General features: G+C 40.3%; 1 protein-coding gene across 7 annotated transcripts in view; it reads right to left on the reverse strand.

Moving 5' to 3' along the window:
- The window catches only part of itsn1.L (intersectin 1 L homeolog), a 100,778-nt gene that overhangs the window by 48,596 nt on the left and 34,772 nt on the right, over positions 1-17,410 (reverse strand). For 5 of the 7 annotated variants that reach the window (XR_001934284.2, XM_018244842.2, XM_018244840.2 and 2 more), the window contains 9 exon segments: positions 13,400-13,493; positions 11,507-11,607; positions 9,736-9,799; positions 7,593-7,730; positions 5,651-5,763; positions 4,739-5,001; positions 4,354-4,503; positions 2,733-2,873; positions 1,585-1,672 (listed from right to left, as the gene is read on the reverse strand). Coding sequence is in view for 6 of the 7 variants with exons in the window: in XM_018244842.2 (XP_018100331.1) it covers positions 1,585-1,672; positions 2,733-2,873; positions 4,354-4,503; positions 4,739-5,001; positions 5,651-5,763; positions 7,593-7,730; positions 9,736-9,799; positions 11,507-11,607; positions 13,400-13,493 (1,152 nt within the window). In the remaining variant the exon portion in view is untranslated. 7 annotated transcript variants of the gene reach the window in all.

Genomic DNA, 17,410 nt, shown 5'->3' on the forward strand with positions numbered 1-17,410 from the left:
AGGATCCCTTATCCGGAAACCCGGTATCCAGAAAGCTCCAAATTACGGAATGACGAATTACGGTCTCCCATAGGCTCCATTTTATCCAAATAATCCAAATTTTTTTAATGGATTTCCTTTTTCTCTATAGTGATAAAACAGTAGCTTGTACTTGATCCCAACTAAGATATAATTAATCCTTATTGGAAACAAAACCAGCCTGTTAGGTTTATTTAATGTTTAAATGAATTTCTAGTAGACTTAAGGCATGAAGACCCAAATTACGGAAACATCCATTATTTGGAAAACCCCAGGTCCTAAGCATTCTGGATAACAGGTCCCATACCTGTATTGAACTTACTTTCCAGAGGTTTGGCAGCCCTATAACAGTAATGATCTGGGCCCACAAAGTTGTCCACAGGAGCTCCCCATCTTGGAATATTGTTAAAGGAATATTGTCATAGGAAAACATGTTTTTTTCAAAACAAATCGGTTAATAGTGCTGCTACAGCAGAATTCTGCACTGAAATCCATTTCTCAAAAGAGCAAACAGATGTTTTTATACTTAATTTTGAAATCGGACATGGGGCTAGACATATTGGCAGTTTCCCAGCTGCCTCCAGTCATGTGACTTCAACTCTGATAATCTACAGTCACTCTTTACTGCAAGTTGGAGTGATATCACCCCCTCCCTTTCCCTCCCAGCAGCCTAACAACAGAACAATGGGAAGGTAACCAGATAACAGCTCCCTAACACAAGATAACAGCTCCCTGGTAGATATAAGAACAGCACTCAATAGTAAAATCCAGGTCCCACTGCGACACATTCAGTAACATTGAGTAGGAGAAACAACAGCCTGCCAGAAAGCAATTCCATCCTGAAAACACATGACCAGGCAAAATGACCTGAGATGCACCTACACACCAATTTAACAACTAAAGAAATACACTTGCTGGTTCAGGAATGAAATTTTATATTGCAGAGTGAATTATTTGCAGTGTAATTTAGAATTAAAACGACATCATAAAATCATAAACTGAGATGCACCTACACACCAATATTACAACTAAAGAAAATACACTTGCTGGTTCAGGAATGAAATTGTATATTTTAATAATTTTAATAATTTAATAATTTTTAATATTTATATGGTAGAGTGAATTATTTCAGTGTAAACAGTATAATTTAGAAATAAAAACTACACCATAAAAATCGTCACAGAATCTCTTTAAACAATCTTTTCTGTGTAAGTGACACTGCACATGCTCAGTGAGCTCTGGGCTACTATTGAGAAGTTTATCTTAGGGGTTGTTCATCATGAACCAGATAATTAGATACACCTGTCATAGAAGCTGATGCTACAGGGCTGAATATTAATTTCTGATACAGAATGCACTGAGCTGTCCTGTGATTATTTCATGACAGTATCCCTTTAAAAGTGTTTGTATGCCTTTAGATGCAGATTTTAAAACAAATCCGAGGTCTAGAGGTCCCACAAATGTAAAACAACTGTTTGAGACAAAGACACTGATGTCTATTGCTGCTCTGTAAGCAAAAGCATCTTCCATTACATTGAAAAGCCCAGCACATATGGATCGACTTACTGTGCAAACTGTTTTGTTGAACCTGCTTTAATTGATCGTTAAGGGACTGTTTCTCAGGAATCATTTTTCCAAGCAGCTGCTGAGATTCCTAAAGGACAGAAAGACAGCTATTATATCTGAGATTCAGATCGGACACCAGAAATTCTGTAACAATTATATGATCGTGGCACATTTAGCAGATTGCTTTTCTGTACAGCGACTTTCAACTTTTGGCCTAAATGTTGATACAGGTATAGGATCAGTTATCCAGAAACTAAATATCCAGAAAGCTCCAAATTACGGAAAGGTTGTCTCCCATAGACTACATTATAATCAAATTATTACATTTTTTTTTTTTTTTAAAGGATTTCCTTTTTCTTTGCAGTAATGAAACAGTGCCTTGTACTAGATCCAAACTACAATATAATTAATCCTTATTGGGAGCAAAACCAGCCAGTAGGGTTTAATAAAAGTTTAAATGATTTTCTAGTAGAATTAAGGTACGAAGAACCAAATTACGGAAAGATCAGTTATTTGGAAAATCCCAGGTCCTGAGCATTCTGGATAACAGGTTTCATAACTGAATATCATTCAGGAGTATTAAGCCTACAGGTATCCCAGAGAATACATCACCGTACAAATAAACATTTTGGTGGTAGCCTTGTGCTAATTAAGAAAAGCCACATCCAGATTCGGCTCAAACAAAGTACTTTTTGAAGGATTCGGATTTGTTTGTTCCAACAGAATCCAAACCCTCTTTAAAGTTCTAGACCACACAATGTTTTTGTTCACAAATTCTTTCCAACCTAGGGGGTATATTTATCAAAGTGTGAAGTTAATAGTGAAGTTCCGCCACTAGAGTGAAATTGCGCCACTCCCCATTCATTTCTATGGGATTTTGAAAGGCGTATTTATCAAAAGGTGAACTTTCACCCATTGATAAATACGCCTTTCAAAATCCCATAGAAATGAATTGAGAGCTGCGGAATTTCACTCTAGTGGCGGAACTTGACTCTTTGATAAATTTACCCCTAAATGTTTATATTCAAAGTAGGGTTCCGATTCACCCAAATCTTTTGTTAAGAATTCTGTACTTGACTAAATCCAAAAATTATGAATTCCCAAACACAATCCTGCACTCCTGTGAGGTTAAGTTAGGAGGCGCTTACCTGAAGCTGCTGCTGCAAGTGTGTGATCTCTGCGATCCTCAGTTCCCTGGATTTGTTAGTGCTTTCTATTTCGTGCCGTTGAGTAGTGAGGCGACACCGGATATCCTGGAGTTTTCCTTCCAACTGGTGCTTTTTATCATTCTTTAAAATCAAATAAAAATGTGATAGTTCATCAATTTACTTAATTTATTAAAAAGAGAACTTTTTCAGTAAATTATATGTGCAAGGATTGTATGCACCTTTCAGAATTGGCAAATCCCCTCATTTTAAAGTGGACCTGTCACCTACACATTAAAATTTGTATTATGAACGTCTTGTGCTAATTAAACATGGAACACACTTTTTTTTTTCATTAAAGGAGAAGGAAAGGTCATTTTTATTACCTATCTTTAACTGTTGCCTGATCGCACCCCTCCTGAACCGCTATATAGTGTCACCAGCCAATTAGTTTTCCTGCACTTACACTGTGCCAGCGAAGTTTTTCCCCGTAACCGAGTTTGCGGCCACCGTGTTGGCCATGTACGCGTCACATCCTTCGCCTCCTCGTTAAAAGTGTGCATGCACGAAATTGATTCCTCCCCCATGACCTCTCGCGTCATGCGGGCAACGTCACCCACACACCACCTGACCTGCTTAGCATTGATCGCATGGGGGAAGTAAGGCAATAATGTGCGCATGCGCAGGGCTTGCAGAATTTCTTCTGCGCATGTGTGAGCCCTGATAGTGCTGGTTTTGTTAGCGGGAGGGATGTCTTCTGTATTCCATGCACCTAGCAAAATGTTTTACATCGACCTCTGAATGCAGCTAATGGTGAAGACATACAGAGCCACGATTATTGTAAGTAGTTCTTTTTGTGGCCAATATATAGAAATGTATTTGTTTTTTACCTTTCCTTCTCCTTTAAAACATCCATACCGGTTATAAAAGTATTTAAATATAGGAACAGTCAATCAATTATGTTCCCCGCCTCTAGAGGTGGGTCAGTCAATAACTTTCACTTAACCCCTTCCCTCCTTACTCTATAATTGTGTAGGGCACTGAGCATCGTCATTAGGTCCCCCATTCTGGTGCATACACAAGATTTTGAGGTGATACACAATTTGTCTTAATAACAGTGTCCATAAAATGGCTCCTGCCTGTTTGTTGCAATTGTGTAATTCCAAGACTGAAGGAAACAAAGTGTAAATAATAAATACAGTGTAAGTTTATGTTGCTCAACCAACATGATAGAAAATAATTTGGAATTATTTCTTAGGGTGACAGGTCCCCTTTAATTGAAAGACCTTTGCATATACATATATATTTAGATAAAGACCAATAAATCTCCTTAAAAGACAGCAAAGGAGCAGGAGACGGTATATTATAGATCATTCCTTTACTGCTACTTTTCACATCTATAAATAGATAAAGGAAAATATGCAGCAACAAAATGATAAATGTTTTGCTGCATCCTATTAAATGTACTGGAAAACAATAATCTATACTCTCAAAATTGAGGAAATTGGGAAAAATCAGGCAGTATGAGAAAACACATGCAAAGCTTTACAAAGCAACATGTTATTCTTGTTCAGCAGGTACAAATGGGATGGGAGCCACCTCTCTTAGCAGGAGAGCTACTTACTAGAGCTTCCAGCTCAAACTCTAGAGTCTTCTTCTTTGCTTTTAAGACAACAATGTCCTCTTGCTCTCTATTCCTTTGATTAAGGAGTTCTTGCCTTCTGTTTCGTTCCCACTCCAACTGCCGTTGCCTTTCTAGTTCTCTTTTTGCCGCCTGTTAATGATCACGATATGAAGTCAATTTAATGAAATTCATTATGTGCATACCTAAGGTGGAAAGGGGCCCTGACAAGCTCTTTAGAGACTTAGAGACTTTATTTAGAGATGTTTAAAAAAAAATAATTTCACCAGTTGACCCCAACCCACAAACTAGCAAGCCAAAATCAGGCAATTCATACTTGATAAGTAAACCCACACATCAGAATGCTTTAATCTTCAGAAACCGTTACCTCTCTCCTTTCGATTTCTTTTCTGCGCTCCTCTTCCCGTTGCCGCTCCAGTTCTCGTTGTTTCTCCAGCTGTTTTTCCAGGTCTTGCTGCCGCTTCCGCTCTTGATCTTGCCGCTCTCGTTCTTTTCTCTCCTGCTCTGCCCTTTCCAGCTGAGCCAACCTCTCCTGCTCTTTGCGCTGCTGCTCTAAAAGTGCCTGTCTCCTCTTTTCTAATTCTAGGTTTCCTCGCTCAAAGTTCTCCCTTTTCTTGTCTTCAAATGTCACTGTTAAGTAGAAATGTTATACATTTTAAAGGGGTGGTTCGCCTTTAAGTTAACTTTTAGTATGTTATAGAATGACTAATTCTAAGCAACTTTTCATTTTTTCTTCATTAGTTAAGGCTACAGATCTATAGTTATTTTTTATTTGCCATCTTTCTTTTCAAGCCCTCTCCTATTCAATTTCCAGTCTCTAATTTAAATCAGTGCATGATTGCTAGGGTAATTTGGACCTGGGCAACTAGCTGTCTGACATTTTAATCTGGAAAGCTGCTGAATAAAAAGCTAAATAACTCAAAAACCTCAAATAATAAAAAATGTAAACCAATTGCAAATGGTCTCAGAATCTCACTCTCTACATCATACTAAAAGTTATTTTAAAGGTGAACAACCCCTTTAATGCTTTTGCAACTCCATATGATATTTATTAAGAAAAAGACTAAGCTTATTCATGAAAAGACAAATGAGCTTAGAACTGCAACAGGCTTTAAAAGTAATGCAATCACTGGCCCTTGAGACTGCAATTAAAGGTGCCAGTGACCAAAATCACCCAATTTTTCCCACCACCAGATCTGGTTATCTGGCCAAAGAATTAGCCGCTAGTCTGACCTTGAAGTTAAATTTCAGCAAACAACGCACAAGAGGTAAGAACTACCTGGGAGCTTTTTGTCCGCGTTTTGTGGCTCCTCTTCTTCTGGTTCCTCCGGCAAGCGCTGATCAACAGACACAGAGCTCATAATGGATAACCCACTCCCTGATCGAACTCTTCTGAAATAAAGCAAAATGTTCCCATTATATTGAGATCTACAAAAACCACCTCAATGATTCCTTTGCAATTAAGTAGCCAGTACTGATTAGAGAATATTTAAAATCTGGCAGAACACAATATCAGGTTCCCTGCAACATTTGTAAACAAATTAATGAGTATCACCATCCAAAAAGGTAAGGATGCCTTAACCAATAATAAATCCTGCCTGGTGGGTATTATTCAGAAAGGATCACTTCCACTTGCTCATGTCTGTCACAGACAAATTCATGGGACATGGAAGCCAGCAGGCAAGGTGAAGTATGATCACCATAATTCTCGTTTAAATTGAGATTTAGATTTTAAGAGTTAAACCAGTTAACTTTGGAGTAGTAAGGGTAATGTAAACATGCTTTACCACTATACTATTATATTCCTCAAGCCCCTGCTGATAATAAACTCTCACTAAGCATTTGAGTATCCGGCTCACAAAATGCACAGGAAGGAAATACTGCTTCTAATACATCCTAATATGAAGTCATTACTCAAAATGTTCTCATCTTATAAACATCAATTCATTCCCCAGATCTGCTTATATTGTTAACAAACCGTATTCCATGCAACATCTAATATACCCATAACCTTACATTTCTAACAAAGCTGCAAGTTGTAAAGTTTGGCAAATACATTTTCTAAATATAATCAATAAAATAATTCTAGATTTCTAAAATATTCAAGTCACTCTCAGCCAGTATTGGACTGGCCCTACGGGATACCAGGAAAACTCATGCTGCTAAACATTTAGCCTATTTCATAGCCATTTCCAATTTCTATGAGAACAAAGAGGCAAAATAGATAGAATAATAGATTATAGTATTATAGTATGTAAAGAAAAGAGACTAGGAGAATAGAGGTTGAGTGAGGAGAGGAAGAATAATAATTCTGAGAGTCGGTCCCAGGTTTTAGTTTTTTGGGTGGGCCTCTGATCTAAGGTTTTTTGGTGGGCCCCTGGTGACCCAGGCCAACACTGCTCTCAGCTACCCCTAGGGTTGCCACCCGGCCGGTAAAACACCTGACAAGGTCGAGGCCGGTATTACAAATTTACCGGAAATGCAGTTGCCGGTAATTTGTAATGCACTTAAAAAAAGCCCTTGTCCCGTCCCCAATTCACTCAGAACCTACCCTTTTTTCTCAGGCTTCAGGCTATTTTGCATGTTGCTCCGCCCATTTACATCACTGTATGTGGTCACACCCCTTTTGCATCCTGGTCCGCCCCCCTTTTGTTCTGCCCCCACTGGCTGGTAAAATTTTTTAGAAAAGGTGGCAACCCTAGCTACCTCCCACTAAGCATTTTGGAGTTAGGAGTCTGATTTGATTGACGGGTAGGTCTGATATAGCCTTTGGGAGTCGGATAGACTCCTTTTGTTCCTAGAAGATGTATCACCTGAGTTCACCTTTAAAAATCACCAGAAATCCTGTCTCTCTACATGCAATATTTGTGCCAGTCAGTTTTCTTAGATTTTTTTTTTGTCCTGGAATTAGTTATTTCAGTGAGATCTAATACATCTGCTAGGAAAGAACCCCCCCCCCCCCCCGCAAAAAATGATATTAGATATGTCTATGATCTGACCCCCCAAAACCTGCAAAAGGTGAGATTGCAAAGAGACAGATCATGAGAGGGGGATAGTGAAGAGCTGATAATTTCAGAAAGGGTACAGAATACTTAATGGATTGAAATGTTTCCTATTCCAGTATGATGAAGCTTATTTCAAGTTTTGATTTTGTGGGATAGCTCCCCTTTAAATAACCCTCTATTAAAAACATTTAGCAAACTCACATAAACGTTTCTTACCTAAAAGATGGGGGAATATACTCTGGAGGCAGGATTGGAGGAAGTGGCTGGCCAGACATGGCCACATCTATTAAGTGCATAGCTAATATAAATTCTTCGGCTGTTAGTTTTCCATCTTGGTCAATGTCTGAAAGATTCCTGAAATAATACAGTTACATGAGTGAGACTCACTACAGACAAGAGCTTCTGGGACCTGGATCACATGTTCTTAAAGGGGTCGTTCACCTTTAAGTTAACTTTTAGTATGTTATAGTATGGCTAATTCTAAGCAACTGACCCCATGTAAAAAAACAAATGTTCTGTAAGTCTACAAATTTATAGCGATTGCTACTTTTTTATTACTCATCTTTCTATTTAGGCCTCTCCTATTCATATTCCAGTCTGTAATTCAAATCAATACATGGTTGCTAGGGTAATTTAGACCCTAGCAACTGAATTGGTGAAATTGCGAACTGGAGAACTGCTAAATAACTCAAAAAACACAAATAAAAAATGAAAACCAATTGCAAATTGTCTCAGAATATCACTCTCTACATCTGTAGAAAGAAATAGGTAGATAGATCTTGCATGAAACAACATCTCTATTCTGATTGTGTTCTCACTAAAGGTGGGAATACATGTAGAGATTAGGTTTTTTTGGCAAGCAGATCTCTCCCCGATATGCCCACCTTAATGTGGGCGATATGAAACTGATCCAATTGTGGGCCCTAAGGCTCAACAATACGGGAGGTTGGATCGAGGACCGTGTGAACAAACAAATTTAGTCCTCGTTACGACAGGATTTTTAAGATTTTTAACCCTGCCTGATCAACATCTGGCCGACTTTTGACCAGATATCGATCAGGAAAGCCTGTTGGAGGGCCCCATACACTGGGCAATAAGCTGCTGACTTAAAGGACCAGTAACAGCAAAAAAAAAATTTTTTAAAAAAAAATTGTTAGTATGCTATGAAAAAAAGACCAACACATGTTAAACTTTAAGGACGCTAAGCCTTTATTAAGAAATAACTTACCGAAACTCTGCCTGCGTTCCTCTTAAGAAAAAGCTGATCGGCTCTCCATCGTGCGGCGCGCATTTTCTCCTCCCTGCCTTCTATAGGAGAAGCCGCACAATGGATCGTCGCACTGTCACTGAGTTTCGTTAAGTTATTTCTTAATAAAGACTTAGCGATTTTAAAGTTTAATATGTGTTGGCGTCTTTTATTCGTAGCATACTAACAAATTCCGGCCCTTTAATTTGTTGGCAGCTTATATCTGCCTGTGTATGGGGACCTTAAAGGGGTTGTTCACCTTTGCGTTAACTTTTAGTATGATGTGGAGAGGGGTATTCTGAGACAATTTGCAATTGGTTTTCATTTTTTTGTATTTGTTGTTTTTGAGTAATTTAGCTTTTTATTCAGCAGCTCTCCAGTTTGCCATTTCAGCAATCTGGTTGCTAGGGTCCAAATTACCCTTACAACCATGCGTTGATTTATGTAAGACACAAATATGAATAGGAAATAACAAATAGAAAGGCAAGTTATGAAAATTAGCAATAAAAATACATGTGTAGCCGTACAGAGCATTTGTTTTTTTTAGAGGTCAGTGACCCCCATTTGAAAACTGTAAAGAGTCAGAATAAAAGGGCTAATAATTAAAAAAAACTATAAAAAAACAGAAATAATGAAGATAAATTGAAAAAGTGCTTAGAATTGGCCATTCTATAACATACTAAAAGTTAGGTGAACAACCCCTTTTAGGCTAAGGCTACAGGAGTTGTCATATAATAATTTGGTAATAATGGTCTGATTACCTGTGAATGGGTGGTCCCTCAAAACAACCAGCAGACAAAACAAAAAATGTTTGTGTTGCGTACCGTAATTATCTGAAACAGCTCATGGTTTGGGGAGATCAATCAGTCTGGAACTGCACAATCCCATACTTTTATCGACTGGGCTGATTTGCCTATTTAGAGATGTGTCTGAGAATGAGCGAATAGCTGGATAATGGTTCTGAATATCCTAAGTCGACCCATGTGTGGCAAGCGTAAGCATGTGTCTTCCATAAAGTGCAAAGGGAGAAACATGGAAAATGGCATAACAATATATTACACCAGGGAAGGGGGAAAGCCCCTAGACATCCACATCTGTTGCTCATCTACTCACCATATTGTAGCTAGCTGGCTTTGCGGTAAACTTGACTGCATAAGAATAGTTCTTGCCTGAGGACCTGAAATAAAGGGTTGGTTTCAGCACAATAAGAGGACGGATTTATACCTAAGCAAGTAGAAAACTAAGAAACAGATTTTCAACAGTGTATACGGCAAGCTGCATTCTGGAACACAGATTCAAAGAATGCAGATTTAAAAATACAGAGTACTAAATACAAAGAATTAATGGGAAGTCACAGACTGGAGTGAGACTGAAGGAAAATGAAAACTATACAGAAGAATAGGAGGATATAACGGTTTAAAGGGATTCTGTCATGATTTTTATGTAGGGATGCACCGAATCCACTATTTTGGATTCGGTCGAACCCACAAATCCTTTGCGAAAGATTCGGCCGAATACTGAACCAAACCTGAATCCTAATTTCCTTGTTTTGTGACAAAAAATCACGAGTTGTCCCTCCCAGCCCCTAATTTGCATATGCAAATTAGGATTCAGTTTGGCCTGGTAGAAGGATTCAGCCGAATCCGAATCCTGACCAAATCCTGGATTCGGTGCATCCCTATTATTATGATGTAGTTTTTATTTCTAAGTTACACTGTAAATAATTCACTCTGCAATTTAAAATTTCATTCCTGAACCCACAAGTGTATTTTTTAGTTGTAATATTGGTGTGTAGGTGCATCTCAGGTCATTTTGCCTGGTCATGTGCTTTCAGAAAGAGCCAGCACTTTAGGTTGGAACTGCTTTCTGGCAGGCTGTTGTTTCTCCTACTCAATGTAACTGAATGTGTCGCAGTGGGACATGGATTTTATTGAGTGTGGTTCTTAGATCTACCAGGCAGTTGTTATCTTGTGTTAGGCATCTGCTATCTGGTTACCTTCCCATTGTTCTGTTGTTAGGCTGCTGGGGGGGGGAAGGGGGGGGTGTGATATCATTCCAACTTGCAGTACAGCAGTAAAGAGTGACTTAAGTTTATCAGGGCACAAGTCACATGACTGGGGGCAGCTGGGAAACAGACAAAATGCCTAGCTCAATGTCAGACTTCAAAATTAAATATAAAAAAAATCTGTTTGCTCTTTTGAGAAACGGATTTCAGTGTAGAATTCTGCTGGAGCAGCACTATTCATTGATGCATTTTGATTTTTTTTTTTCCCATGACAGTATCCCTTTAACACCTGTAAGGAACACAATACAGCTTATTCCACTCTAAGGGCATTAGTACATGGTGCAGTTACTAGGGTTTCAGATGTCCGTTAATCTGAAAATCATGCAGGAGGAAAAACACTGGCAATCTATGCATTTGTGCTTAGCACCTTCCATTCCCCTATGTCACACAACAGCACACTCTTGTATTAAAATGTGCTTCCCTTGATGCTTTCCTTGTGACAGGATTACCACTTTCTCTGAAATCCTACAGCAGTGATCCCCAACCAGTGGCTCATGAGCAACATGTTCCTCTTCAACCCCTTGGATGTGGCTCCCAGTGGCCTCAAAGCAGTTGCTTATTTTTGAATTCCAGGCTTGGAGGCAAGTTTTGGTTGCATAAAAACCAGTTGTACTGCCAAACAGAGTCTCCTGTAGGCTGCCAGTCCACATAGGGCTCTTATTTGGCAGCTAGGAATTTATCTTGTGCTTGTGTTGCTCCCTAACTCTGGTTACATCTGAATGTGGCTCACGAGTTTATTTTTGAATGCTACTTTGTGTACCAGACTCCACTTACTTTGAAAAGCAAACTGTTCTCCTGTGGAAGAGTTTACAGACTTACCTGTTAAATTCCCACTCATGGTTTTGTCCTGGCTGTTGAACAATTGTCTGTACTTCAATCTTGAAGACGATGGCACAGCCCATTCAACGACAAGTGGTGGGCTGCAGGATGAAAAATAAAAAGGGTCATACACAAAACTATTCCTATCTCTTGAAATCACTCATTGGAGTAAAAATATTATTTATTTTACTTTTTGGGCAGGTTAAGTTGCGGCAGCATTTCATATGCTTGCAGGCTGTGCTTAGACAATCATTGTAAGGCCTATGGCACAGCTGGTGTTTGCTCTGTTGATGCAGAACTGTCACTGTGTAGGTTGACTGCCAAATTAAAGTAAAATATTTCTTTAACAGATCACTTTAGTAAACATGGGACATGCATTCAAATTCAATATTACATTTACAACATTCTTTCTTAACTTATTGAAAGGCTAGAACACCGTAAATTTAACTTAAAGGGATACTGTCATGGGCAAACTTTTGCACTCCTGCACTGAAATCCGTTTCTTAAAAGAGCAAACTGATTTTTTTATATTTAATTTTGAAATTAGGCATGGGGCTAGACCAGTGATCCCCAACCAGTAGCTCGTGAGCAACATGTTGCTCCCCAAACCCTTGGGTGTTGCTCTCAGTGGCCTCAAAGCAGGTGCTTATTTTTCAATTCCAGGCTTGGAGGCAAGATTTGGTTGTATAAAAACCAGGTGCAATGGTAAACAGAGTCTCCTGTAGGCTGCTAGTCCACATATGGGCTACCAATAGCCAATCACAGTGCTTATTTGGCTCCATCCAGGAACATTTTTTATGCTTGTGTTGCTCCCCAACTCTTTTTACATCAGAATGTTGCTCACTGGTGAAAAAGGTTGGGGATCCCTGGGCTAGACATATTGTCAGTTTGCCAGCTGCCCCCAGTCATGTGACTTGTAAACTTCACTCACTCTTTACTGCAAGTTGGAGTGATATCATCCCCCTCCCTTCCCTCCCCAGCAGCCTATCAACAGAACAATGGGCAGCTAACAAGATAGTAGCTACCTGACACCTCTACTTTAGGATTTGTTTGCATTGCTAAAAATACTCCCTAGCCCTAGTGGTAGACATAAGAATAGCACCAAAGCAACCAATTCCCTGCTTTTTTCCTGCTTGGGTGCCGGGTTGTACTCGCCGGTCCCAGAAAAAATCAGTCTAGGTTGGCCCCGGGCCCCCCTCTGCAACCCTAATTTAGCCCAATCTCACCCACCCATGCGTGTGTACATATTGTGTTTTTGACACGACCAAAGGCAGGAAGATTGTTTGCTGTGCAGGGAGAAGGTCTGGTTTTTTTCCTGCTTGGGTGCTCGGTTGTACTGGGGGTCCCGGGGCCCATGGTTTAGGGACCTCCTCTGGCCCCTGCCGCAACCCCAATTTAACCCAATCTTGTCGGCAAACGTGTGTGCGCATATTGTGTTTTTGACGTGACCAGCGGCAGGAAGATGGTTTGCTGCGCAGGGAGAGAGTCTCTCCGACCATGCTTGAGTGCTATTCTCATGTCTACAACTAGGTGGGGCTAGGGTGCACTGCAGACCCAACCCATTCTGTGGTATAATGGAAGGGGAGAAGCAATATCTGTTCCATCCTCAAGTGCTGGTCCCTTCTCAAAGCTCAGAATCAGGCACAATGCAACAAAATGGTGCCTACACATTAATATTACAGCTCAAAAAACATATGTTGGTTCAAGAATAACATTTTAAATAGCAGTGTGAATAATTGGCAATGTAAACAGTGTAATTTAGAAATAAAAAGTAAACCATAAGAATCATGACTGAATCCCTTTAAGAGAATAAAGAGCACAATTTCAAACATAATTCACTGGCCAATCTGTAGCCCCAGTACAGTCTAAAATATGGAGCAATATATTACTTACGCTGGAACATCGAAGGACTGAGCTTTCTGAAGTTTAGTGTTTATCTGGGACCCGGCAACTGAGCGGCCGAATGAAGAACTCTTTGGCAATGTGGCTGCAAAGACAAACATTATTTATACAAAACGCTCCACAGAGTTAGGAAATATTGTTGTTTGCTCACATCATCTAACTTGCTAACATCAGCACAATGAAAACATCCCAGGCGTGGTATTCATCATTAATACAGAACTGCCTTCCAAGAACTTACTAATTGCAGGAGCAGAGTAGCAGGCTTTCAATAAATCTCATTTTCTGTTATTGCACAGATGACATTTATTACGGAAATGGAACTGGATCTCCGTCGTTGTTTTCTACATGGGAAGGAGCTTATATTGCATTCTCTGGCAAATGTCTATAAAATGTCACGTATGAATTACACAGCAGCTTAATTACATAAACTATAGTAGTACTAATCCTGTGCTTGAATGGCTGCCCCCATGGATACACAGCAGCTTGTTTATATAAACTATAGTAGTACTTATCTGTTATCTACTGTGTACCCTGTGCTTGAATGGCTGCCCCCATGGCTATACAGCATCTTGTTTATATAAACTATAGTACTTATCCGTTATCTACTGTGTACCCTGTGCTTGAATGGCTGCCCCCATGGCTACACAGCAGCTTGTTTATATAAACTATAGTAGTACTTATCTGTTATCTACTGTGTACCCTGTGCTTGAATGGCTGCCCCCATGGCTACACAGCAGCTTGTTTATATAAACTATAGTAGTACTTATCTGTTATCTACTGTGTATCCTGTGCTTGAATGGCTGCCCCCATGGCTACACAGCAGCTTGTTTATATAAATTATAGTAGTACTTATGTTATCTACTGTGTTTTCTGTGCTTGAATGGCTGCCCCCATGGCTACACAGCAGCTTGTTTATATAAACTGTAGTAGTACTTATCTGTTATCTACTGTGTATCCTGTGCTTGAATGGCTTCCCCCACAGCTTGTTTATATAAATTATAGTAGAGTTTCTGAAGCAAACGCGCAAGTTTTACAGCGCCGCAATTTATTACTTTAAAAGACTTTCATTTTTTGGTGTTACTGTTCCTTTAACTTAAAAGGTGAACCACCCCTTTCACAATAACAATACAGTCTCACAATCAATCTGCTATTTGGTTTCTGTGGTCACTGACCCTAGCAACAAGGGAAGCTGTTCTTCAAAAACAGGAAAACAAAAAGGAAAATAATTCAAAAGCCACAGAAAATGTAAAAATTAAGATGTGTCGAGTACACACAGCTTTCTCAATTTATTTAGGTCGCTGTTCAGCTTTCCCATGACCCCGTGATCCTGGGGTGAGGAAAACTACCATGTCAATAAAATCTCCAGTCAAAACATTCCTCTAGGAGTGACGCTAATCCAAGAGCTCGGATGCATCAGTATAGTAATATATATGGTTTTACAATACCACATGTGCAACCACTTTTTTTTTATTATACTATACTAAGCAAGTGAATGCTCCTGAAAAAAGCAGTGAAGATGGTATTGCAGTACTTAAAAGGGAAAGTATCTCAGTCTGAGTGCCAATTTCCATGGCTATAAAACCTGCAGCGGTAACCATATGGCATCTTATAAGTAATTAAAGGGGTTTTTCACCTTTGAGCCAACTCTAAAGGTGGCCATACGTGGGCAGATTAAAGCTGCCGATATCGGGTCCTCCCGATCGATATCAGGCCAAAAATCGGCCAGATATCGATTGGTCAAGTTTGATTTTTTTTTTTTTTTTTTAACCATCCAGGACCGCATCGTCTAGTTGATGCAGTCCTGCGACCTGTCTGCGCCCATTCATAGCATTGTAATATGATTGTTCGGCCCCAGGGCTGAACGTTCGGATTCACCCGATATCGCCCAGCGGTTAGTGGGCATATCGGCTCAAGATACGCTCGTTTGGCGACCTTGCCAAACCAGCGGATCTTATAGTGTATGGCCACCTTGTGAGAGTGATATTCTGAGACAATTTGCAATTGGTTTTAATTTTTCATTATTTGTGTTTTTTTTTTTATTATTTAGCTTTTTATTCAGCAGCTCTCCAGTTTGCAGTTTCAGCCATCTGGTTGCTAGGGTCCAAATTACCCTAGCAACCACACATTGAATTGAATAAGAGACTGGAATATGAATAGAAAGATGAGTAATAAAAAGTAGCAATAACAATACATTTGTAGCCTTAGAGGCAAACATTTTAAAAAAACTACAAAAAATAAATAATGAAGACCAATGAAAAGATGCTTAAAATTGGCAATTCCATAACATACTAAAAGCTAACAAAGATGAACCACCCCTTTCGTTTAAAGCAACTCTTCAAACAAGAGTATTTTACACATTTACACTTAAAAAAAAAAAGGAATGGAATGCGCTTAGAAGTCAGCCATGCCTGCTCATTATTATTTCATGTTACTGGCACAACACCAAGTGTTATCACTGCGCATCTGAAGGGCACAATAAACAAACTGGCAGATGCCAAGCATGTAATTAGTACAACATTCTTGTGTAACGTTAAATGATCTCTGGATATTGCTTACAAGCAGTAAATACTTCTCACGCTGTTGAGTGGATTTACTCGCACACAACCAACTGACAACCCGAGACTGTAGAAACTACATGTGAATACGAATTATACAGTACTGTAGTGTTGCAATGTCAAACGAAAAACGGTGTCCGGGGTACAGTAAGAGTCCAAATTAAAATTTGAATTTTCAATTTTTTTTTAAGGTCAAAACTGTCAAATTCGAATAGGGAATTATCCAAACTCCGAGTTTTTTTTTTTAAATTTAATTCAATTCCACTGGGAGGGGGGTTGGAGACACTTGCCACTGGGAGGGGGTTTGGAGGCACTAGCCACTGGGAGGGGGTTTGGAGGCACTAGCCACTGGGAGGGGGGGTTGGAGGCACTTGCCACTGGGAGGGGGGGTTGGAGGCACTAGCCAATGGGAGGGGGGGTTGGAGGCACTAGCCACTGGGAGGGGGGTTGGAGACACTTGCCACTGGGAGGGGGGTTGGAGACACTTGCCACTGGGAGGGGGGTTGGAGACACTTGCCACTGGGAGGGGAGTTGGAGACACTTGCCACTGGGAGGGGAGTTGGAGACACTTGCCACTGGGAGGGGAGTTGGAGACACTTGCCACTGGGAGGGGAGTTGGAGACACTTGCCACTGGGAGGGGGGGGGTTGGAAGTACTAGCCACAGGGAGGGGGTTTGGAGGCACTAGCCACTGGAGGGGGGGTTGGAGGCACTAGCCACTGGAGGGGGGGTTGGAGGCACTAGCCACTGGGAGGGGGGTTGGAGGTACTAGCCACAGGGAGGGGGGGTTGGAGGCACTAGCCACAGGGAGGGGGGTTTGGAGGCACTAGCCACTGGAGGGGGGGTTGGAGGCACTAGCCACTGGAGGGGGGGTTGGAGGCACTAGCCACTGGAGGGGGGGTTGGAGGCACTTGCCACTGGGAGGGGGGGTTGGAGGCACTTGCCACTGGGAGGGGGGGTTGGAGGCACTTGCCACTGCATTTGGCCCAGCGGCATATAGTGCCTTGAGCACGGATTCATACCCCTGGCTTAGATCACTTCTCATTGACAAAGATGTTGGCAGTAATTTGAGATTACCTGCCCAAAAAAAAATACAGCGGGACACAAATAGCCCCAAATTCTACAGTCATAGTAGGATTATGTTTGTGAAGATTCTCATTCATCCAGGTCATGGTATATCTGTAGAAATAAGTCAAATCAACTGGACTTGCTGTGTTTTTCTTGAAGACATTTCTTCAGTCATCCAACTGGCTTTCTCAATCAGAGAAAATCATGACTAGTGAAACGTCTTAAAAAAAACAAAAAAAAAACACAAGTCCAGTTGGTTTGACTTATTTCTGCAGACATAGTAGGATTAATTAACAGAGTGATTGCAGGACCACTCCAGTGTCAAGTAGTGACAAATGCGTAGAATAAATTTTAGAATAAATGGATATATGAGATGCAAA

The sequence above is a fragment of the Xenopus laevis genome, chromosome 2L (genome assembly GCF_017654675.1).
Source record: "Xenopus laevis strain J_2021 chromosome 2L, Xenopus_laevis_v10.1, whole genome shotgun sequence".
Taxonomy (NCBI): Eukaryota; Metazoa; Chordata; class Amphibia; order Anura; family Pipidae; genus Xenopus; species Xenopus laevis.